The sequence below is a fragment of the Salvelinus fontinalis genome, chromosome 23 (assembly GCF_029448725.1).
Source record: "Salvelinus fontinalis isolate EN_2023a chromosome 23, ASM2944872v1, whole genome shotgun sequence".
Taxonomy (NCBI): Eukaryota; Metazoa; Chordata; class Actinopteri; order Salmoniformes; family Salmonidae; genus Salvelinus; species Salvelinus fontinalis.
In genome coordinates this window covers 45,314,176-45,334,442 of record NC_074687.1, presented here as the reverse complement: position 1 = coordinate 45,334,442, position 20,267 = coordinate 45,314,176, and the positions used below count along the sequence as shown (strand labels likewise).

At 43.1% G+C, this 20,267-nt stretch overlaps 3 protein-coding genes across 7 annotated transcripts in view; 2 read left to right on the top strand and 1 right to left on the bottom strand.

Moving 5' to 3' along the window:
- The window catches only part of lrrfip1a (leucine rich repeat (in FLII) interacting protein 1a), a 65,737-nt gene extending 61,750 nt beyond the window's left edge, over positions 1–3,987 (top strand). Inside the window, exons 11-16 of one of the 5 annotated variants that reach the window (XR_008754306.1) lie at positions 109–158; positions 500–617; positions 825–904; positions 1,023–1,118; positions 1,726–1,795; positions 1,943–2,031. Coding sequence is in view for 3 of the 5 variants with exons in the window: in XM_055879033.1 (XP_055735008.1) it covers positions 109–158; positions 500–617; positions 825–904; positions 1,023–1,118; positions 1,943–2,050 (452 nt within the window). In the remaining 2 variants the exon portion in view is untranslated. Of the gene's footprint in view, positions 1–108; positions 159–499; positions 618–824; positions 905–1,022; positions 1,119–1,725; positions 1,796–1,942 lie in introns of those variants that run through there. The other 4 variants (XM_055879033.1, XM_055879035.1, XM_055879034.1 and 1 more) reach the window with 4 other exon arrangements.
- Positions 3,988–4,802: 815 nt separating this feature from the next.
- On the bottom strand, positions 4,803–6,283 carry tyw5 (tRNA-yW synthesizing protein 5; the record flags this gene model as incomplete). Its single annotated transcript, XM_055879174.1, is given in 4 exon segments — positions 4,803–5,812; positions 5,814–5,935; positions 5,938–5,970; positions 6,187–6,283. Coding segments are annotated over 4 exon segments (444 nt in total), but the record flags the coding sequence as incomplete, so codon positions are not given.
- Positions 6,284–9,250: 2,967 nt separating this feature from the next.
- Positions 9,251–14,057, top strand: maip1 (matrix AAA peptidase interacting protein 1). The gene is made up of 5 exons (XM_055879036.1): positions 9,251–9,677; positions 9,960–10,031; positions 11,267–11,393; positions 12,923–13,073; positions 13,368–14,057. Exons 1-5 carry the CDS (start codon positions 9,360–9,362, stop codon positions 13,444–13,446), a joined length of 747 nt encoding a protein of 248 aa, XP_055735011.1. The 5' UTR covers positions 9,251–9,359; the 3' UTR covers positions 13,447–14,057.
- Positions 14,058–20,267: the final 6,210 nt, after the last annotated feature.

The window sequence follows — 20,267 nt, the reverse complement described above, 5'->3', positions numbered from 1 at the left end:
CAATTTAATGTGAGACTGATCCTGTACTGTAAGCAGTTGTCCAACATTTTCTGTAATACTGAAGTGAAGCAGATGAGCTCTAAATCTCCATCTGCCTGTTTCTTTCAGAGATCCGCCTGAGGAAGCTGGTTGACGAGCGGGAGAACTTGATAGGACAGGTGAGGAAGGACATCCATCCATAGTCTGTCTGGGTCACCTGTTACGTTAGCTGAACTCCCCAACTGAATTGGCTACGTTTGTGTTGCTGCTATTTCTTGTTGTTTTTATACGGCTGCAACTTTTCTCAATCTGAATCTGTAGGACCTAAAATGAACTTGCTGCAGCTAAATTGTGTAGAGATGAACTAACGTTAAATCATGCTTGGTTGAAATGATAGGCCGGTAAACCGAGGTGCATGGGTGACTGGACTCAATTGTGAAGTCACTGTACAATGTGAAGTCACTCACTTGCATACAGACAGATGTTTTTAACTATGTTCTGAATGTGGTCCTCCCTATAGGTGAAGAAACTGAAGGCCCAAGTAGAGCAGAAGAAATTGAGGAACGGGACTGAGGGCTGCAGCCCAGAGGGTGAGGTTCTGGAGAACGGCACAGACCCCCACATGCAAGACCTGCAGAGTAAGATCCACAGCTCAATGCAGGCTTTTTGGTTCCTTGGCATCTGACACACACCTGAAATGTTGTGACCCATAAAATTAATAACTCAAGACACATTAATGTTAGTCCTAACAATGCTATTTCCATAGCATTCATATGCCGCACATCAGATCTTGTCCCCCCCCCCCCCCCCCCCCCCCCCCCACACACACACACACACATTTGCAGGAGATGCCAGCAGGCAACTTAGTGACCTGAAGTTCAAACTTGTCAAATCAGAGCAGGAGGTGACCGCTTTGGAACAGTATGTAAGTTAAGTGTACTGTCAATAACCTGGTTAATTGCAGAGCGATAATCATCACACATAGTTACTATTAATTTGACTCGTTATTGGCTGAGATTCTCGTGATTCTCACCAATCCGCAGGTTACCAGGCTCGAGGGTCAGGTGACCCGCTACACGGGCGCGTCAGAGAATGCAGAAGACGAGTTGAAGGCTGAGAAACGCAAGCTGCAGAGAGAGGTATGGCCCCTAGCTGTCAGTCATGTGGCTTGAATCAAGCTGCTATGCAGAGACCAGATGTCAGGGGCCTACAATCTTCAGAACATTGCTTCTGATGTAACAGATGTTAATTGTACTCTCCTTGCGTTGTGTTTAGTTCAAAGAAGTCGCCCCAGCCAGTGGTCCCAGTTGAGCGTTATTTATAACCTGTGATTAAATAGGAAACAGCACGTTAGTTGTGCAGGGCTTAATGATGTTGCTGGCTGTCGATGGTACAATCTGTAGCATGAAAACTGTGTTAGCAGTGAGCTTATGTGACCATTACATCGGTGCATGCTAGCAAACACACTCATATACCAAAGCACATCCCAGAAAGCCCCTTAATCCCTGACAGATACCATATACCACACATGTATAATTCAGGAATGTACAGCAAACTGGTACACATTTTAAAATAGAAAATAGTATTCAGAATGTGACTTACCCCTTGCATCATGTTTTCATACTGGGGAGACCTGACAGTCGCGATCTCTCCCTATCTGCAAGCGGGGGCAATAACACGCCTTATTGTCATCGGAATTGAACCAACCAATAAGAGTGCTTGAACATTAAATACACATTTCTTTAGAGGCAAGCGGAAACATAACCAACCCTGTTACACACACTTTTGGGAGACGGTGAAGTAAGGGAATTGGGCTGTAAGTTACAACATTTATTGTATTTTTTGTAAATACAAAAACATTGGAACAGCATGTTACTAATTTATTGTTCATCTTGAATAATAGCATCTCTGATTTAAAGTTAATGATTGATCTTTGTGCCTTCTGTTCCTTCCTTGATGGCAGTTGCAGTCAACGCTGGATAAGATAGACGAACTTGAGTCGAACAACAGCCACCTCTCCAAGCGGCTGGACAAGATGAAGACCAATCGCACCATGGCACCGACTCCCTAACGATGACCTGCCAGCATAATTCCGACCCTATCCTGTCTGTCCACCAATGGCTGCCCTGCCCACGTAGGACGGAGTGTCCGACCTTGCATTGGGCTCTCCTCTCCATCTGCCTCGCAACCTTATGAAAAGAACCTTGAGAAATTTGAGATATCCTAAGCGCACAACACACAAAAATGCGCAATGTGCCATTTTCTTCATGTCTTTGTTTTTTCCAATGATGAGAATTCTTCATAGGTATATATGACACAGTAAATTACACCCAGAATGCCCCTTCCAAGCACTACTTGGCTGGGAAAGAGGAAGTCTGTGTGCCTCACTTCCTCTACCAGGGGGTGGCGCTGCTCTGCACCAGAGAATTGTAGGAAATGTGGCGCTTCAGGGGAGCGACTTGGGACTGGAGGGGGTTCTTTGGACCGCAACTGGCTGCTTGGGCTACATGGCGGTCCTATCCACCCCACATCACCAATGTGCAGACTAATACTGAATGTCCCTCTGTCCGGAACCACCCACCTCCTCACTCAACCCCCTATGTCCACATTTACTAAATATGGACTGAACTGGGTTAACATGGTGTGCTGTGTATATGAGAGCATTTATTTTGTGTGCATGTGTATAATTTTTTTAATTTTTATCCCGCTCTATCCGCATTTCTCATCTGTGTCCTAAAGCCAAAGTATGAGCACATTTTACCGTGGTTGGGTGTGTATGTTTGTTACCTGTTGTAAGTCCAAGGGCTTGTGTAGTCTAAAGGCCATGGAAGGTTGTGTGTGCATCCCACCTTCCCAGGCTACACCGTCTCTATTACCACAATCAATATAATCATTGTCACACAGAATGTTTTTACATGCCGACGTGATTTCAACCATTTTTCTAACTCGGATTCATATATATATACACTGCTCAAAAAAATAAAGGGAACACTTAAAAAACACAATGTAAATCCAAGTCAATCACACTTCTGTGAAATCAAACTGTCCACTTAGGAAGAAACACTGATTGACAATAAATTTCACATGCTGTTGTGCAAATGGAATAGACAAACGGTGGAAATTATAGGCAATTAGCAAGACACCCCCCAAAACAGGAGTGATTCTGCAGGTGGTGACCACAGACCACTTCTCAGTTCCTATGCTTCCTGGCTGATGTTTTGGTCACTTTTGAATGCTGGTGGTGCTCTCACTCTAGTGGTAGCATGAGACGGAGTCTACAACCCACACAAGTGGCTCAGGTAGTGCAGTTCATCCAGGATGGCACATCAATGCGAACTGTGGCAAAAAGGTTTGCTGTGTCTGTCAGCGTAGTGTCCAGAGCATGCAGGCGCTACCAGGAGACAGGCCAGTACATCAGGAGACGTGGAGGAGGCCGTAGGAGGGCAACAACCCAGCAGCAGGACCGCTACCTCCGACTTTGTGCAAGGAGGTGCACTGCCAGCGCCCTGCAAAATGACCTCCAGCAGGCCACAAATGTGCATGTGTCTGCTCAAACGGTCAGAAACAGACTCCATGAGGGTGGTATGAGGGCCCGACGTCCACAGGTGGGGGTTGTGCTTACAGCCCAACACCGTGCAGGACGTTTGGCATTTGCCAGAGAACACCAAGATTGGCAAATTCGCCACTGGCGCCCTGTGCTCTACACAGATGAAAGCAGGTTCACACTGAGCACATGAGCACATGTGACAGACGTGACAGAGTCTGGAGACGCCGTGGAGAACGTTCTGCTGCCTGCAACATCCTCCAGCATGACCGGTTTGGCGATGGGTCAGTCATGGTGTGGGGTGGCATTTCTTTGTGGAGCCGCACAGCCCTCCATGTGCTCGTCAGAGGTAGCCTGACTGCCATTAGGTAGCGAGATGAGATCCTCAGACCCCTTGTGAGACCATATGCTGACACAAGCACATTTGTGGCCTGCTGGAGGTCATTTTGCAGGGCTCTGGCAGTGCACCTCCTTGCACTAAGCCGGAGGTAGCGGTCCTGCTGCTGGGTTGTTGCCCTCCTACGGCCTCCTCCACGTCTCCTGATGTACTGGCCTGTCTCCTGGTAGCGCCTGCATGCTCTGGACACTACGCTGACAGACACAGCAAACCTTTTTGCCACAGTTCGCATTGATGTGCCATCCTGGATGAACTGCACTACCTGAGCCACTTGTGTGGGTTGTAGACTCCGTCTCATGCTACCACTAGAGTGAGAGCACCGCCAGCATTCAAAAGTGACCAAAACATCAGCCAGGAAGCATAGGAACTGAGAAGTGGTCTGTGGTCACCACCTGCAGAATCACTCCTGTTTTGGGGGGTGTCTTGCTAATTGCCTATAATTTCCACCTTTTGTCTATTCCATTTGCACAACAGCATGTGAAATTTATTGTCAATCAGTGTTGCTTCCTAAGTGGACAGTTTGATTTCACAGAAGTGTGATTGACTTGGAGTTACATTGTGTTGTTTAAGTGTTCCCTTTATTTTTTTGAGCAGTGTATATATATTTTTTACAGATTTGTCTTTGAATGTACCCTGGTCATGTTCATTAGGCACCAAACAAGAAATTGTAAAACAGGGAGGGACTACCTGAAATTGTCCAATAAAATATGCTAATTTTCATTTTCCGTTGCAATCCTTTTGCTACAGTTCTCTAATGAACAGGACACAGTTGTTAGGTCCTAAACAGCGTGACTAAACTAATTAACCAATATTCTACAGCCACAGCTTTGAGTTAGGCTCAGAGCAGCCAATGACATGAAGCCTGTGTATTTCCCCCCCCCCCCCCCCTCCCTCCAATCTGGTAGAGCCCCATTGAAGTTTGTCTCAGGGAAGATCTCAATTGCATACTCCTTGCGTCCTCTCTCCTCAAATCCCATTTGATGAGAAAGCCAGAGGTCCCTCCCCTCTGGCCTCTTCCAGTGGGTGTTAAGGAGGCGAGGAGTATGCAATTGAGATTCTCCCTCTGTCTCGAGCAATAAAGTCACTGGTTGGCCTGCCACCTCACATACTCTTGCTTGTTGAGACATGCTAGTGCTGATGATGCTTATGGTGATGAAAAAGACGACATAAAATGGGGAAGGGAACGTTGGTAGGAGACCCACACACACACACACACACACTCTCTCTCTAGGGAGATGCTGCTTCACTGTTTACAAAGCTTTAAAATGTTTGTAAGGAGACTTAAGGAATTAGTAATATTTGTGCAATAAAATGTCCAACCATGCTGTACCGGCAGCTGAGAGTCTAAATAATTGACCTCCAATAGATGAGTGATTGCTGTGCCCACTCTCAATTCTAGTTCTTTCTACAAGTACACGGATCAAATTCCCAATGACATTCAACATGAAGGAAGGTGAAATAGAATTTATGATAAACTGGCTCACTTGCACACATTCATAGAGGCTTCTTTAATCTAAGGTCCATGGTGTCTCAAATTCATATTTTAAAGCTGCTAGTGTGGCAGTCAGGTGAGCCTACGATTTGGAAAGAAGTGGGAATTTCATGTATCGGTTGTGTACTCCAAGGCAGTGTCCAGAAACCCTAGCGCCTACCCTTTACGTACCTATTAAATCCTGTCAGACATATTAATTCACCAGTGTCTAGGGGGTAGAGATTGTTTCTGGACATGGACTGAGTTTCAGAGGAGCATCCTCAGCCAGATGAGCTAGTGGGCTGCAGGGAAACGTAGTCTCCGACTCAGCCCGTGCCACCCTAGCTGGCAGGGAGGAGTATGCGCAGCTCTGACCCATGCGACAGTCATAGAAGTTCTGATAGTCCGGCGGCAGTTCATTTCAGAATGTGTAATGCCCTCTCCAGTGCCTGAAAGGCCCAAGCAGGGGCCACAGGGTTCTTATTACCGTAGGGGTCCTTGTAACTTTCTGCAAGCAGGTGGCACCAGAAGATGTTGACACTCGCCAAACTAACGCCGGGGTGTTCTGGAACCACAGGGCTGAAGGAGAGGGAGGATATTGAACTGTTGTACAGGAAGTGCACACTACTTTTCTACAGTGTATAGCTAAATACATTTACAGTGTAGATTCAGGCAATTACATTTGTTTTCCAGGAATTTTCAATTCCATTCTATTTTGTATTGGGGTCAAATTGAACTGAATTTGTTTTGACTTGAGTAATCAGCTCTTAGTTTCATCATCCAGTCTTCCAATACCGGGGTTGAAGAGCAAGTTTCCAGGTTCCAGCACAGACTCGTACCGCTGAGCCTTCACAAACTCCAGGAACCGCCCCAGGTCTGGAGACGACGAACACAGTTAGTTACATTTCATACTGTTTTCTTTTTCTTTCAATTAGTTTGGTGGTTTACCAATGGTTTATCAATCAAATGTATTTATAAAGCCCTTCTTACATCAGCTAATGTGACAAAGTGCTGTATAGAAACCCAACCTAAAACCCCAAACAGCAAATAATGCAGGTGTAGAAGCACGGTGGCTAGGAAAAACTCCCTATAAAGGCCAGAACCTAGGAAGAAACATAGAGAGGAACCAGGCTATGAGGGGTGGGCCAGTCCTCTTCTGGCTGTGCCGGGTGGAGATTATAACAGTACATGGCCAAGATGTTCAAATGTTCATAGATGACCAGCAGGGTCAAATAATAATAATCACAGTGGTTGTCGAGGGTGCAACAGGTCAGCACCTCAGGAGTAAATGTCAGTTGGCTTTTCATAGCTGATCATTAAGAGTATCTCTACCGCTCCTGCTGTCTATAGAGAGTTGAAAACAGGTCTGGGACAGGTAGCACGCCCGGTGAACAGGTCAGGGTTCCATAGCCGCAGGCAGAACAATTGAAACTGAAGCAGCAGCACGGCCAGGTGGACTGGGGATAGCAAGGAGTCATCAGGCCAGGTAGTCCTGAGGCATGGTCCAAGGGCTCAGGTCCTCCTCCGAGAGAGAGATAATTCGAGAGAGAGATAATTAGAGAGACCAAGTAATTTTTCCAACAATTGTTTACAGACAGATTATTTCACTTATAGTTCACTGTATCACAATTCTAGTGGGTCAGAAGTTTACATACACTAAGTTGACTGTGCCTTTAAAGAGCTTGGAAAATTCCAGAAAATTATGTCATGGCTTTAGAACCTTCTGATAGGCTAATTGACATAATTTGAGTCTATTGGAGGTGTACCTGTGGATGTATTTCAAGGCTACCTTCAAACTCAGTGCCTCTTTGACCCAAGTTAAATAATTTAAAGGCAATGCTACCAAGTACTGATTGAGTGTATGTAAACATCTGACCCACTGGGAATGTGATGAAATAAATAAAAGCTGAAATAAATCATTCTCTCTACTATTATTCTGATATTTCACATTCTTAAAATTAAGTGGTGATCCTAACTGACCTAAGACAGGGAATTTTTACTTGGACTAAATGTCAGGAATTGTGAAAAACTGAGTTTAAATGTATTTGGCTAAGGCGTATGTAAACTTCCGACTTCAACTGTACATGATTGTATAGACTATGCATATATGATAAACAGTGAGTAGCAGCAGCGTAAAAGAGGGGTTGGAGGTGCGGTACAATGTAAATAGTCTGGGTAGCCATTTGATTACCTGTTCAGGAGTCTTATGGCTTGGGGGTAAAAGCTGTTGAGAAGCCGTTTGGTCCGTTGGTATCTCAATTTTGAAGCAGTCTATTCCACCCTTGTCTGGAAAACACTAAAAATATAATTGTTATAGCTAACACTCTCTTTTGTGTGTTGGTAGCAATGATGAATGTGTATAATCTTCTTTGGTTGGTTAGTTGGTCCTCAGCCAGTCTCGGCTGGCTAGCAATCTTGCTGCCAATTTAGTGACGCTAGTTAGCTAACAGCAGGTTGAAAATATTGAAAATGTCCATGTTAGGTATACTTAGCTAGCCAGTCTAATAGAGATAAATACAATTAGTGGGGTGGCTAAATTGTGTATTGTTGTAGGTGAAATCTGATTCTACCAACATGCATTTCCAACCCCTAGCTCTGCACAAGGTGAAGGTAAATTGGCCAAAATATTTACAAGCTGATGGCAAAATGTACAGTAAGCATGATAAAAATGAATTGGGAAGTGTTTGTATGGTTTGTGTTATTGAATTACAGGTGGTTAGATGTAACCTGAGGAGCACAGAGAACCTTCCAGACAATGTACTCAATTTAGTCTACCTCTCTTCTCTTTTTACCTTTTCTTTTAGTTCAAATTCAAGCTATTTGGAGTCATTTCACAGTGACCTGCTGAAAAATACCCCAAAGCGGGGACATTTTGGCTACACCACAAGCGTGAGGGAGTGGACACACCTTGTGGTTATGGAGCACAACAACATTCTGGCTCTCCATGGAGGAGGTACTGTCTGTGATGTATTTAGAATTCAAGGCACACTTAACCAGCATGGCTATCACAGCATTCTGCAGCGATACTCCACCCCATCTGGTTTGCACTTAGTGTGAATATTGTTTGTTTCTCAACAGGACAGTGACCAACACACCTCCAGGATGTGTAAGGGCTATTTGACCAAGGAGAGTGATGGAGTGCTGCATCAGATGGCCTGTCCTCCACAATCATCTGAAGAATCCCAAATATAAAATACATTTTGATTTGTTTAACATCTTGTTGGTTACTACATGATTTCATGTGTTATTTCATAGTTTTGATGTCTTCACTATTATTCTACAATGTAAAATAAAGAAAATCCCTTGAATGTGTAGGTGTGGTCCTTGTATTTGTATTGTATTTTGATTAGTTTCAGTGCTATTTGGGTTAATTGGATTCGCCCAGAAGTTCTAGTTTATTTGTATTGTACTTTGTACATTTTAATTATTTGTGTACTTGTTTGACATTTTACTACACAGTGTTAGGATATAGTAGCATAAGCATTTCGCTACTACATCTGCTAAACTGTGTAAGAGACCAATAAACTTTGATTTGATTTAACTCGATTTTTTATTTCCCGAAAGAGATGACTTACTATTAGATAAATGTCTTGTGCAAAATTGTCTTTATCCACTTTCTCCTGGTGTTCCATAACTTAATTTTATAGATCTGAACTCGACAGATATTACGGCTGAAATTCCATATGCGAGCATGTATCAGTGTGACACTATTTACCTTCCGCAAAATTGGAACTACTAGTATACTAGCCATCAGTGGGTGAATGTTGTGTTGTTTAAATTACTTAACATATTTTTTTATCTTTGTATTTTTAAGTAAAGTACACATTAAGTAATGTAGGAATTATATCTCAAACGTTCGTACTTTTCGATTTTTATCGTCAGAGGTTGTACAGTAACCAAGTAATGTGTACCCATGTTTTCTGTCGGACGATGCAGACTAAAGGACCGAGTTGCTGTGGGAGGAAAAGATGGCGCTGCCCATGTTAAGAGGTTGCTACTGTAGCAGGACGCCTTCAGTATTGATTCGTTTCTTGAAACCCGATCACGTTGTGCAGCCCCAGTCCAACAAGACTACTCGCCTGGCTCCAACTTTGTCCATTGGTGTCGTGTCCACAGTCCGACCTTACAGCTCTGATCGAGGTGGAGGTAAACAAAACCAGAAGGTGGTTGTGGTTGGAATCCCCAACCCTTTCATATGGTTTCGAACCCGAATATACTATTTTTTGATTCGGGTCTATTTTGACAAGGAATTCAAAATCGAAGAATTCACAGAGGGATCGAAGCAGGTAGGTAGGCTACAGTCCGTGGAATAAGTGGTCTCTAGCTAGTGGAAGCCAGTTAGACCAGAAATACTTCATTTCTTATACCTATGCTTGACTAAACACCCCAGCTTACCAAGAGAAACAACGTGGCCGTTACTGCAAGCCAAGTTTTGTACACAATCCAGTTCTTGTGAAATGTTTGACTGTTTCCCCTTCTAATCATCAACAGTTGAACTTGTTCCTTAGTGCATCTTACATAATTGTTACGTTGTGTCATTATAGCTAAAATATAATATGTTGTTGCAGGCATTCTCCCATGTTTCAAGACTGTTGTCAGGGAGTCAATTTGAGTCTCTTGAAGGTCTGGTTGCTAAAGATGTGAGTATTATGACTGGAAACACGTATCTCCCTCACTAGCTTTAAGCACCATCTGTCAGAGCAGCTCACAGAGTACTGTACCTGTACATAGCCCATCTATAATTTAGCCCAAACAACTCCCTCTTCCCCTACTGTATTTATTTTGCTCCTTTGCACACCATTATTTCTATTTCTACTTTGCACATTCTTTCACTGCAAATCTACCATTCCAGTGTTTTACTTACTATATTGTATTTACCTCGCCACCATGGCCTTTTTTTTTGCCTTTACCTCCCTTATCTCACCTCATTTGCTCACATTGTTTATAGACTTATTTTTCTACTGTATTATTGACTGTATGTTTTGTTTATTCCATGTGTAACTCTGTGTTGCTGTATGTGTCGAATTGCTATGCTTTATCTTGGCCAGGTCGCAGTTGCAAATGAGAACTTGTTCTCAACTAGCCTACCTGGTGAAATAAATAAATAAAATAATATTCTCTGACATTTTTGCATTTCAGTGTAGCATTGATAGGAGAGCTGCTAGTGGGTTGGGGGTGGCAGCCAGCCCTAGCGGGTTTAGAACATTGTAATCGAAAAGTTGCTGGTTCAAATCCTCAAGCTGACTAGGTCAAAAATATGCCAATGTGCAAAGCACTTACCCCTGATTGCTCCTGTAAGTTGTTCTGGATACTAGCGTCTGTTAAATTAGGGGTTCCTAAGCTTTTTCACTCAGGCCCCCCTTCCAGCTTTGGGGAACATCCTCCGCCCCCCACGTCAGGTTCGATGGGCACAACCACTGTTCATGACACAAACTGTTCACACCCCTCTGTTTTTTCTTTCTTGCATTTCTATACATTTTGCCATGTCTAATGTGTATTCATGTGATATTTGAGTGACTCAAACATTACAACGTAATCTACGGGCCCAATGTTGCTGACATTGTCTAGTTCATCTAGACCTTTCTTACAAGTTATAAATGTCTCTTTAAGGCAGGGTTTCCTAAACTCAGGACCGAGTTTGGAAACCCCTGCTCTAAGGTGTGCATAGACTGACATGACGAGAGGAAAACTGACGATGCGCTACCCAATTTTGAAATTGCACCTTGTGCATTCTACTATTACAACTTTCAGGAGTAAGTTGAAAGCCGGACTGCCGAACTACTGTGCTAAATAACTCAAATATAAATGTATACCACATTTTCTGCAGGCATTGGGCCCTTTCTCATATTTCCTCTCTCCATTTTCTCCCTCACAGCTGATTGCAAAACTGGAAGAGAAATGTGCTCTGCTCCCTCCCAGCCACCTGCAAGCGCTTTCTGCAGATCCGGAAGACTTGATGTACACAACACCAGGGGATGTCGGCATCTATTATGATGATGATGGTAAGAGCCAGGTTATGTCTACACAGCAAAACACAACACACTAAACCACCTACTCCTTTACTGTGACTGATCATTACTGATGTCAACAGTCAGTAATATGTTGTAACTAAATGTGGGTGGATTCCAATAAAATGATGTATTTCCTTCTGTATTGACTTCGATTGCAGATCTGTAAGGATGGAATAAGTGATTGGATTAGTAAGCACTGTGCTATTACATTTCAGATTGACAAGTGGGAGCTCACCAACGGAAGGAAATTAGTTTTCACAGTAGTCTCATTCACCAGAGCCTGTATGCCTGGTGTGCAATAAATGCATTTGCCATAAGCACTGAATGACCTGGCATAGGTGTTTTTAGGGCTGGCATTATTACTGTATAACTGACGTTTATGGATGAAAACCTGTCCTGAAAATAAAATGACCCCCCCCCCCCCCCCCCCCCCCCAAAAAAACAAAATGGAACGAACAGCTGATCAAAGACGAGACGGCCAGCATTCGTGCGGTTGAGTCCATTTCTAAGGTAACATGTACTATTTACAACACGATGAAACTTTGTTGCTCCTTGCTGAAACAAGCAAGGTGTTGTAGCAAACAAGTCTTCTGTTACCTAGGAAACACCCCCCTCCCTGCAGCAGCAGCAGCATACATAGCAATAGATTGGATACTAAATGAGTGAAATGTCTTACCTGTGATTTAAATGTTTTCCACACGCATAGCTACTGTACGTGTAGCCTACTTGGACACCCTGTCCTCACAATTTCCCACTCCCCATGTTGAATAGTCTGGAGCCACAGGGCTCTTCTACAAGGCCCGATTTCCTTAAGTGGGAGCATTGTGAACCACAGGTGGGAATTTTGATCTGGGTACATGTCATAGAACAACACAGCAGCTTGTCAGCATGCTTTGTTATTTCTGTATAACAAAAAAAATCTATGACGAAGTTGGCTCTTTTACACTGGGGGTCAATGGGAAAGAATGTTGTTTTCTACAATGTAGGCGTGGTCGAGGGGAAGTTGTTACGCGTAAATATTGACTCGAAGTATGGCTGCCTGGTGTTGTGATGCAATAATTTCCATGGTAATGTAAATATTAATTCAAATTATGTTAACATGGCTCATGCAATGAAATGTATTTTTTGTATGGTCAGTTGAGTTGAATCCACAAATCACAGCATATTGATGGGTACACTTCCTGCTTTCATCTTCAACCTAGCTTTTACGTCTTGATTTTATTTCCTGCTTTGCTCCTATGGGTACACTTGCAATAGCCGCCAGTCCACCCATTATTCCACCATCGACTTGAATGGGGACGCCCATTCTATTCATTCTATTTTTATGGCTGCACATGCAGTAAGGAAAGGAGGAGAGGAGAAAATGTGTGTATAAAAAAAATATATATATTCAAACATTTATAATGGTGACCACTTTCATTTGGCTGACCAATAACTGCCATCCAAAAATCCATGACTGTCACAGCCCTACTGTAGGCGTTTTGTTGTTGTTACAACAACATTTCTCTCTATTCTTTCAGGGCGGAAGTTTGTCAGTATTCTGATGAGGTACTGGTATCTAACAAGTGCCCGGTTGCCTGAGGAATCATTGGAGGGAACACGCATCTTTCAGGTGGCCATAGGTGGTGAGGGTGAGCCGGAGACTAAGAGACTGCTCACAGCGAACTATGAGTGAGTTTTTGTTGTTGTTATTGTTGCTAAAGTACAATGTGTCACAGCTGATTTAATGGTCTGCAGTTGGAAGTGGCTGTGATTAAGCAATTCATACTAAGTATCTCTCTGGCAAATAGAAAGCATTAAGTCTGCAAACAGTCTCTCAGGGATGAGCCACTCTTAGATCCTAGATCTGTTCCCAAGGAACAACTACCTGCAGTAACCTCCTTTGCATGACTGTCAAGTGTCTCACTTGCTTAATGTTTAGACTTCCTGTTTAACAACCGTTTTGTCCATCATGGCTGTTTGCAGATTCCAAAGGGAGTTTACTAAGGGGGTGCCGCCGGACTGGACCATCACCAGGATAGAGCACTCCAAGCTGCTGGATTAAACTGGGATTGTGAATGGAGATTATAGGGGGAGATGGAGAGTGGTAGAGAGGCAGAGAATGGAAGACCATTCTTCCTCCTGACCCTACAAGAATATCCCCCTAACTGCTAAAATCTTGAGATGCTCTCAAACTCAAGACCAGAAAAGACATGGGGAATATTCGGGGCAAACTTTCTATCATAATAGTACTACTGTACGGAAGTCTGTGTAAGACCAGGTTGCTGAGTTTTTTTGCCCTTGTCTCAGGCAGCACCGCAATCAGTGGTCAAAACTAGGCTTTGTCAGTTCTGCCTCTAAGGTCTGAGATTCATTATTTTGTTTAATGGGGAGGGTAGGCAAGGGGCATACAGACAGTGTGAAAAAACAGAATGAGCTCTATATTGAGATTCTGTCTTCGATCTGCTGCTGCCCCGCTTTGGTGTCTTGAAGTAGAGCGTGCACACAGACTGAAGAAAATGTCACACTTTAATGTTTAGGATTCAGATGTAAAAAAAAAATGAGGATGATAATTCAAGCATTTTCTCACACCTCCTTTTACTCCTGCGTTCACACTCAATAGTTATGTAGAGAGGATGAATTCCAACTATGCCATAAAAATTACTATAGCTACTGTTTCCATTTTTTGAGATGTGCTCTGTCACCAGAATAGTCCATCTGAAAATAAGTGATAACCAATTACTGTTGGTGACTGAAAGTATACAGTTGAAGTCGGAAGTTTACATACACTTAGGTTGGAGTTATTAAAACTCGTTTTTCAACCACTCCACAAATTTCTTGTTAACAAACTATAGTTTTGGCAAGTCGGTCAGGACATCTACTTTGTGCGTGACACAAGTCATTTTTCCAACAATTGTTTACAGACAGATTATTTCACTGAAAATCCACTGTATCACAATTCCAGTGGGTCAGAAGTTTACATACATAAGTTGACTGTGCCTTTAAACAGCTTGGAAAATTCCAGAAAAATGTCATGGCTTTAGAAGCTTCTGATAGGCTAATTGACATAATTTGAGTCAATTGTAGGTGTACCTGTGGATGTATTTCAAGGCCTGCCTTCAAACTCAGTGCCTCTTTGCTTGACATCATGGGAAAATCAAAAGAAATCAGCCAAGACCTCAGAAAATAAATTGTAGACCTCCACAAGTCTGGTTCATCCTTGGGAGCAATTTCCAAATGCCTGAAGGTACCACGTTCATCGACACACAATAGTACTCACGTATTAACACCATGGGACCACGCAGCCGTCATACCGCTCAGGAAGGAGACGCGTGCTCCTAGAGATGAACGTATTTCGGTGCGAAAAGTGCAAACAACAGCAAAGGACCTTGTGAAGATGCTGGAGGAAACAGGTACAAAATTATCTATATCCACAGTAAAACGAGTAATATATCAACATAACCCGAAAGGTCGCTCAGCAAGGAAGAAGCCACTGCTCCAAAACTGCCATAAAAAAGCCAGACTACGGTTTGCAACTGCACATGGGGACAAAGATTGTACTTTTTGTAGAAATGTCTGATGGGGAATAAAATCTTACTGTTTGGCCATAATAACCATCATTATGTTTGGAGGAAAAAGGGGGAGGCTTGCAAGCCAAAGAACCCCATCCCAACCGTGAAGCGCGGGGGTTGCACTATCATGTTGTGGGGGTGCTTTGCTGCAGGAGGGACTGGTGCACTTCACAAAATAGATGGCATCATGAGGTAGGAAAGTTATGTGGGTTTATTGAAGCAACATCTCAAGACATCAGTCAGGAAGTTAAAGCTTGGTCGCAAATGGGTCTTCCAAATAGACTGGCCCCAAGCAGTCTTCCAAAGTTGTGACAAAATGGCTTAAGGACAACAAAGTCAAGGTATTGGAGTGGCCATCACAGAGCCCTGACCTTAATCCTATAGAAAATTTGTGGGCAGAACTGAAAAAGCGCGTTTCAGCAAGGAGGCCTAGAAACCTGACTCAGTTACATGGGCCAAAATTCACCCAACATATTGTGGGAAGCTTGTGGAAGGCTACCCTAAACGTTTGACCCAAGTTAAACAATTTAAAGGCAATGCTACCAAATACTAATTAAGTGTATGTAAACTTCTGACCCACTGGGAATGTGATGAAAGAAATACAAGCTGAAATAAATAATTCTCTCTACTATTATTCTGACATTTCACATTCTTAAAATAAAGTGGTAATCCTAACTGACCTAAAACAGGGAATTTGTACTAGGATTAAATGTCAGGAATTGTGAAAAACTGAGTTTAAATGTATTTGGCTAAGGTGTATGTAAACTTCCGACTTCAACTGTATGTTTCTTTTTTTGTACAGTGAGTACTCTTTTGTGTGCACATGACTAGTAGTGATGCGATTGCATTCCCACTGACTCACACGTAAAGTGTGTGTGTCAATAGAAAACTACTCTCAGTCCAATGTGCAATTGTCTTTGGCAGTCACTCATTGTTAAAAATCAACAAACATTTTAGTGAAATTATTATAATGTTGAAATATATGCGTTTTGGGCTTTCCCTCCCAAAACATATACACTGAAGTTTGGTAAACATACATGTTAATATTATATACATCAAGATAATATGGTTTATATATGCTTCAAATCAAATAATCAAATTTATTTATAAAGCCCTTCTTACATCAGCTGATATCTCAAATTGCTGTACAGAAACCCAGCCTAAAACCCCAAACAGCAAGCAATGCAGGTGTAGAAGCACGGTGGCTAGGAAAATCTCCCTAGAAAGGCCAGAACCTAGGAAGAAACCTAGAGAGGAACCAGGCTATGAGGGGTGGCCAGTCCTCTTCTGGCTGTGCCGGGTGGAGATTATAACAGAACATGGCCAAGATGTTCAAATGTTCATAGATGACCAGCAGAGTCAAATAATAATGATTAATCACATTTTATTGGTCACATATACATATTTAGCAGATGTTATTGTTTGTGTAGCGAAATGCATGTGTTCCTGTCTCCCAACGGTGCAGTAGAATAACAATTCACAACAATACACACATCTCTAAGTAAAATAATGGAATTAAGAAATATATAAATATTAGAACGAGCAATGTTGGAGTGGCATTGACTAGAATACGGTATATACATATGAAATGAGTAAAACAGTATGTAAGTAGTACTCAAGTGACCTGTGTTCCATGTCTTAGTACGTAGGGCAGAACCCTTTAAGGTGCAGGATTGAGTGACCGGGGCGTAGTTGGCTAGTGACACTGACTAAGTTCATTGAAGGGTACTGGGTGGATGCCGGCTGGTGATGGCTATTTAACAGTCTGATGGCCTTGAGATAGAAGCTGTTTTTCCGGCTCTCGGTCCCGGCTTTGATGCACCTGTACTGGACTCGCCTTCTGGATGATAGCGAGGTGAACAGGCCATGGCTCGGGTGGTTGATGTCCTTGATGATCTTTTTGGCCTTCCTGTGACATTGGCTGCTGTAGGTGTCCAGGAGGACAGGCAGTGTGCCTCCAGTGATGTGTTGGGCAGACCGCACCTCCTTCTGAAGAGCCCTGCAGTTGCGGGAGGTGCAGTTGCCGTACCAGGCAGTGATACCCCCAACAGTTACCACGGCCGTTACCATTGGCTATATCGTAAATATTAATGAAAAAAATGAGCATTTTGGTCTTCATTTAAGGTTAGCATTGTTGTTAACTAGAGTTGATGTCCGCACCTGTATGAACACTTAATTCGTATTTTAAAAAATCCCTTTCAAAATCCTTTTTTATATATTTTTTTTATTCTTAATCTAGTGCATATGCCTTCTGCATCTGTGGTGTTTGTCAGACCAGGAGACATCCAGAAAAGCGGTCTTCACACAAAAACATCTGTAGCGTCCGAACTGTTTGGGCTACAAATATGACCCTTCTTTGGAAAGATGAGACTCTCACGAACACAGTGGAGTTCTCCGTTCTGCTCTTCGACCCCCAGAAATGTCACAGGAATAGTCTGAAGTCAGTACCACTGATCTGCCAACTTCTGTCTGTAGCGTCCAAACAGTTGGCTACTCCATCATCGAAAGTTGAGACTCACTAACACATACATGTCGGTTGTTTTGCTCTAGGACGCCCACAAGCCTCACAGTTATTTTCTGAAGGTAGCCCAATACCAAATTAATGGAAGTATACACTCACTGGCCAGTTTATTAGGTAATCCCATCTAGTACTGGGTCGGACCCCAGTTTGCCTCCAGAACAGCCTGAAATCTTCGGGGCATTCTTAAAGGTGTCGGAAACGTACTACAGGGATGTTGCTCCATGCTGACGCAATGGCATCGCTCAGTTGCTGCAGATTGGACGGCTGTACATTCATGCTGCAAACAGCCCGTTCCATCTCATCCCAAATATGCTCTATTGGTTTGTAGTCTGGGGACTGCGCTGGCCACTGAAGTAAACTGAACTCTGTCATGTTCCAGGCAATATTTTTCCACTCCTTTATTGTCCAGTGTTAGTGATTGCGTGTCCATTGGAGCCTCTTCTTCTTGTTTTTAGCTGATATGAGTGGAACCTGGTGTGGTCATCTGCTGCAATGGCCCATCCAAGATGCCGTTCTGCAAACCACTGTTGTACTGCACTGTTATTTGTCTGTTTGTGACCCATCTGTTAGCTTGCACGATTCTTGCCATTCTCCTTCGATCTCTCTCATCAATGAGCTGTTTTAGCCCATAGGACTGCCACTGACTGGATGTTTTTTGTCTGTCGCATCATTCTTGGTAAACCCTTGACACTGTCCTCTGTGAAAAGACCAGTAGGGCGACCGTTTCTGAGATACTGGATCCAGCATGCCTTGCTCCGACAATCATACCACAGTCAAAGTCACTTGGTCATTCGTTTTGCCCATTCTAACGTTCAATGGAACAGTAACTGAATGCCTCGATGCCTGCTTTTTATAGCAAGCCACAGCCACGTGACTCACTGTCTGTAGGAGCAATCCATTTTCGTGAATGGGGTGGTGTACCTAATAATCTGGCTGGTGAATGTATATGGAAGTAGTTTAGTGACCCAAAAAAGGGGTTAAATATGGCAAAAAATAAAATAAAATTCCTTATCTTTCTTATATCCCTCAGATACAGGACAGACACTTCAAAACAAACTTCCTTTTTATAAATTTTTTGACTATCTGTTATGTCATGTATGAATATGTTATTCAATGCGTTTCTATGTGCTAATAATTGTTATTTTTTTTATATATACACTACCATTCAAAAGTTTGGGGTCACTTAGAAAGAAAAGCAAAACATTTTGTCCATTAAAATAACATCAAATTGATCAGAAATACAGTGTAGACATTGTTAATGTTGTAAATGACTATTGTAGCGGGAAATGGCTGATTTTTTATGGAATAAATACATAGGCGTACAGAGGCCCATAATCAGCAATCATCACTCCTGTGTTCCAATGGCACGTTTTGTTAGCTAATCAAAGTTTATCATTTTAAAAGGCTAATTGATCATTAGAAAACCCTTTTGCAATTATGTTAGCACAGCTAAAAACTGTTGTCCTGATTTGAAGAAGCAATAAAACTGGCCTTCTTTAGACTAGTTGAGTATCTGGAGCATCAGCATTTGTGGGTTCAATTACAGGCTCAAAATGGCCAGAAACAAAGTACTTTCTTCTGAAACTCGTCAGTCTATTCTTGTTCTAAGAAATGAAGGCTATTCCTTCCAAGAAAATGCCAAGAAACTGAAGATCTCCCTTCCCTACTCCCTTCACAGAACATAGTACCCGCAAAACACCAGTCTCAACGTCAACAGTGAAGAGGCAACTCCGGGATGCTGGCCTTCTAGGCAGAGTTGCAAAGAAAAAGCCACATCTCAGATTGGCCAATAAAAAGAAAAGATTAAGATGGGCAAAATAACACAGACACTGGACAGGGGAACTGTGCCTAAAAGGCCAGCATCCCAGAGTCGCCTCTTCACTGTTGACGTTGAAACTGGTGTTTTGCAGGTACTATGCATCACTTGCATAGTACCCGCAAAACATGCATCACTTGTGGTACAGTTTTGCTAGCAAAAGGACCTTATCTTTCATATAAGTGAAAAATAATTTTCCAAAAACAAAAGATTAAATTGATACACACCTTTATAGGGTTAGAGTTCCTGGCGGGCAGGAGCGTTGGGCAGTAACCGAACGGTTGCTGGATCGAATCCCCTAGCCGACAAGGTATACATCTGCCAAACTGTACATGAGCAAGGCAGTTAACCCCCAACAACAACTGCTCCCTGGGTGCCGATTAAGGCAGCCCCCTGCATCTCCCTGATTCAGAGGTGTTGGGTTAAATGCGCAAGACACATTTCAGTTTAATGCATTCAGTTGTACAACTGACTAGGTATCCCCCTTTCCCCTCCATGTTACAAAGCGTGTTTACGGAAGACAGATGGAAGACACAGGGACCACCTGTGCTAATTATCTATCTAGCATGCTCTGAACAACTGTGTGTAACGGAAGAAGACCGGAAGAAGGCCGCCAGAAACGTGTCACTGAAAAACACTGTCGGCTTCAACTGTGATAAAGCCAGTAAAAACTGTGTGCAGTAAGTGTATATTTAGTATTTGTGAAATTATTTTAATGTGATATGAAAGTAATGGGTCCTGAGTGGCGTAGCGGTCAAAAGCACTTCATCGCAGTGCTGAGGCGCCACTACAGCCTGGGGTTCGATCACAGCCGGCCGTGACCGTGTGCCCCGTAGGACAGCCCAGCGCTGTCTGGGGTAGGGAAGGGTTTGGCCGGGGGCCTTTCTTTGCTCATCGCGCTTAAGCTACTCCTTATGGTAGGGCCGAGCTCCTGCAAGCTGACTTCGGTTGTCAGTCTAACCATGTTTCCTCCGACA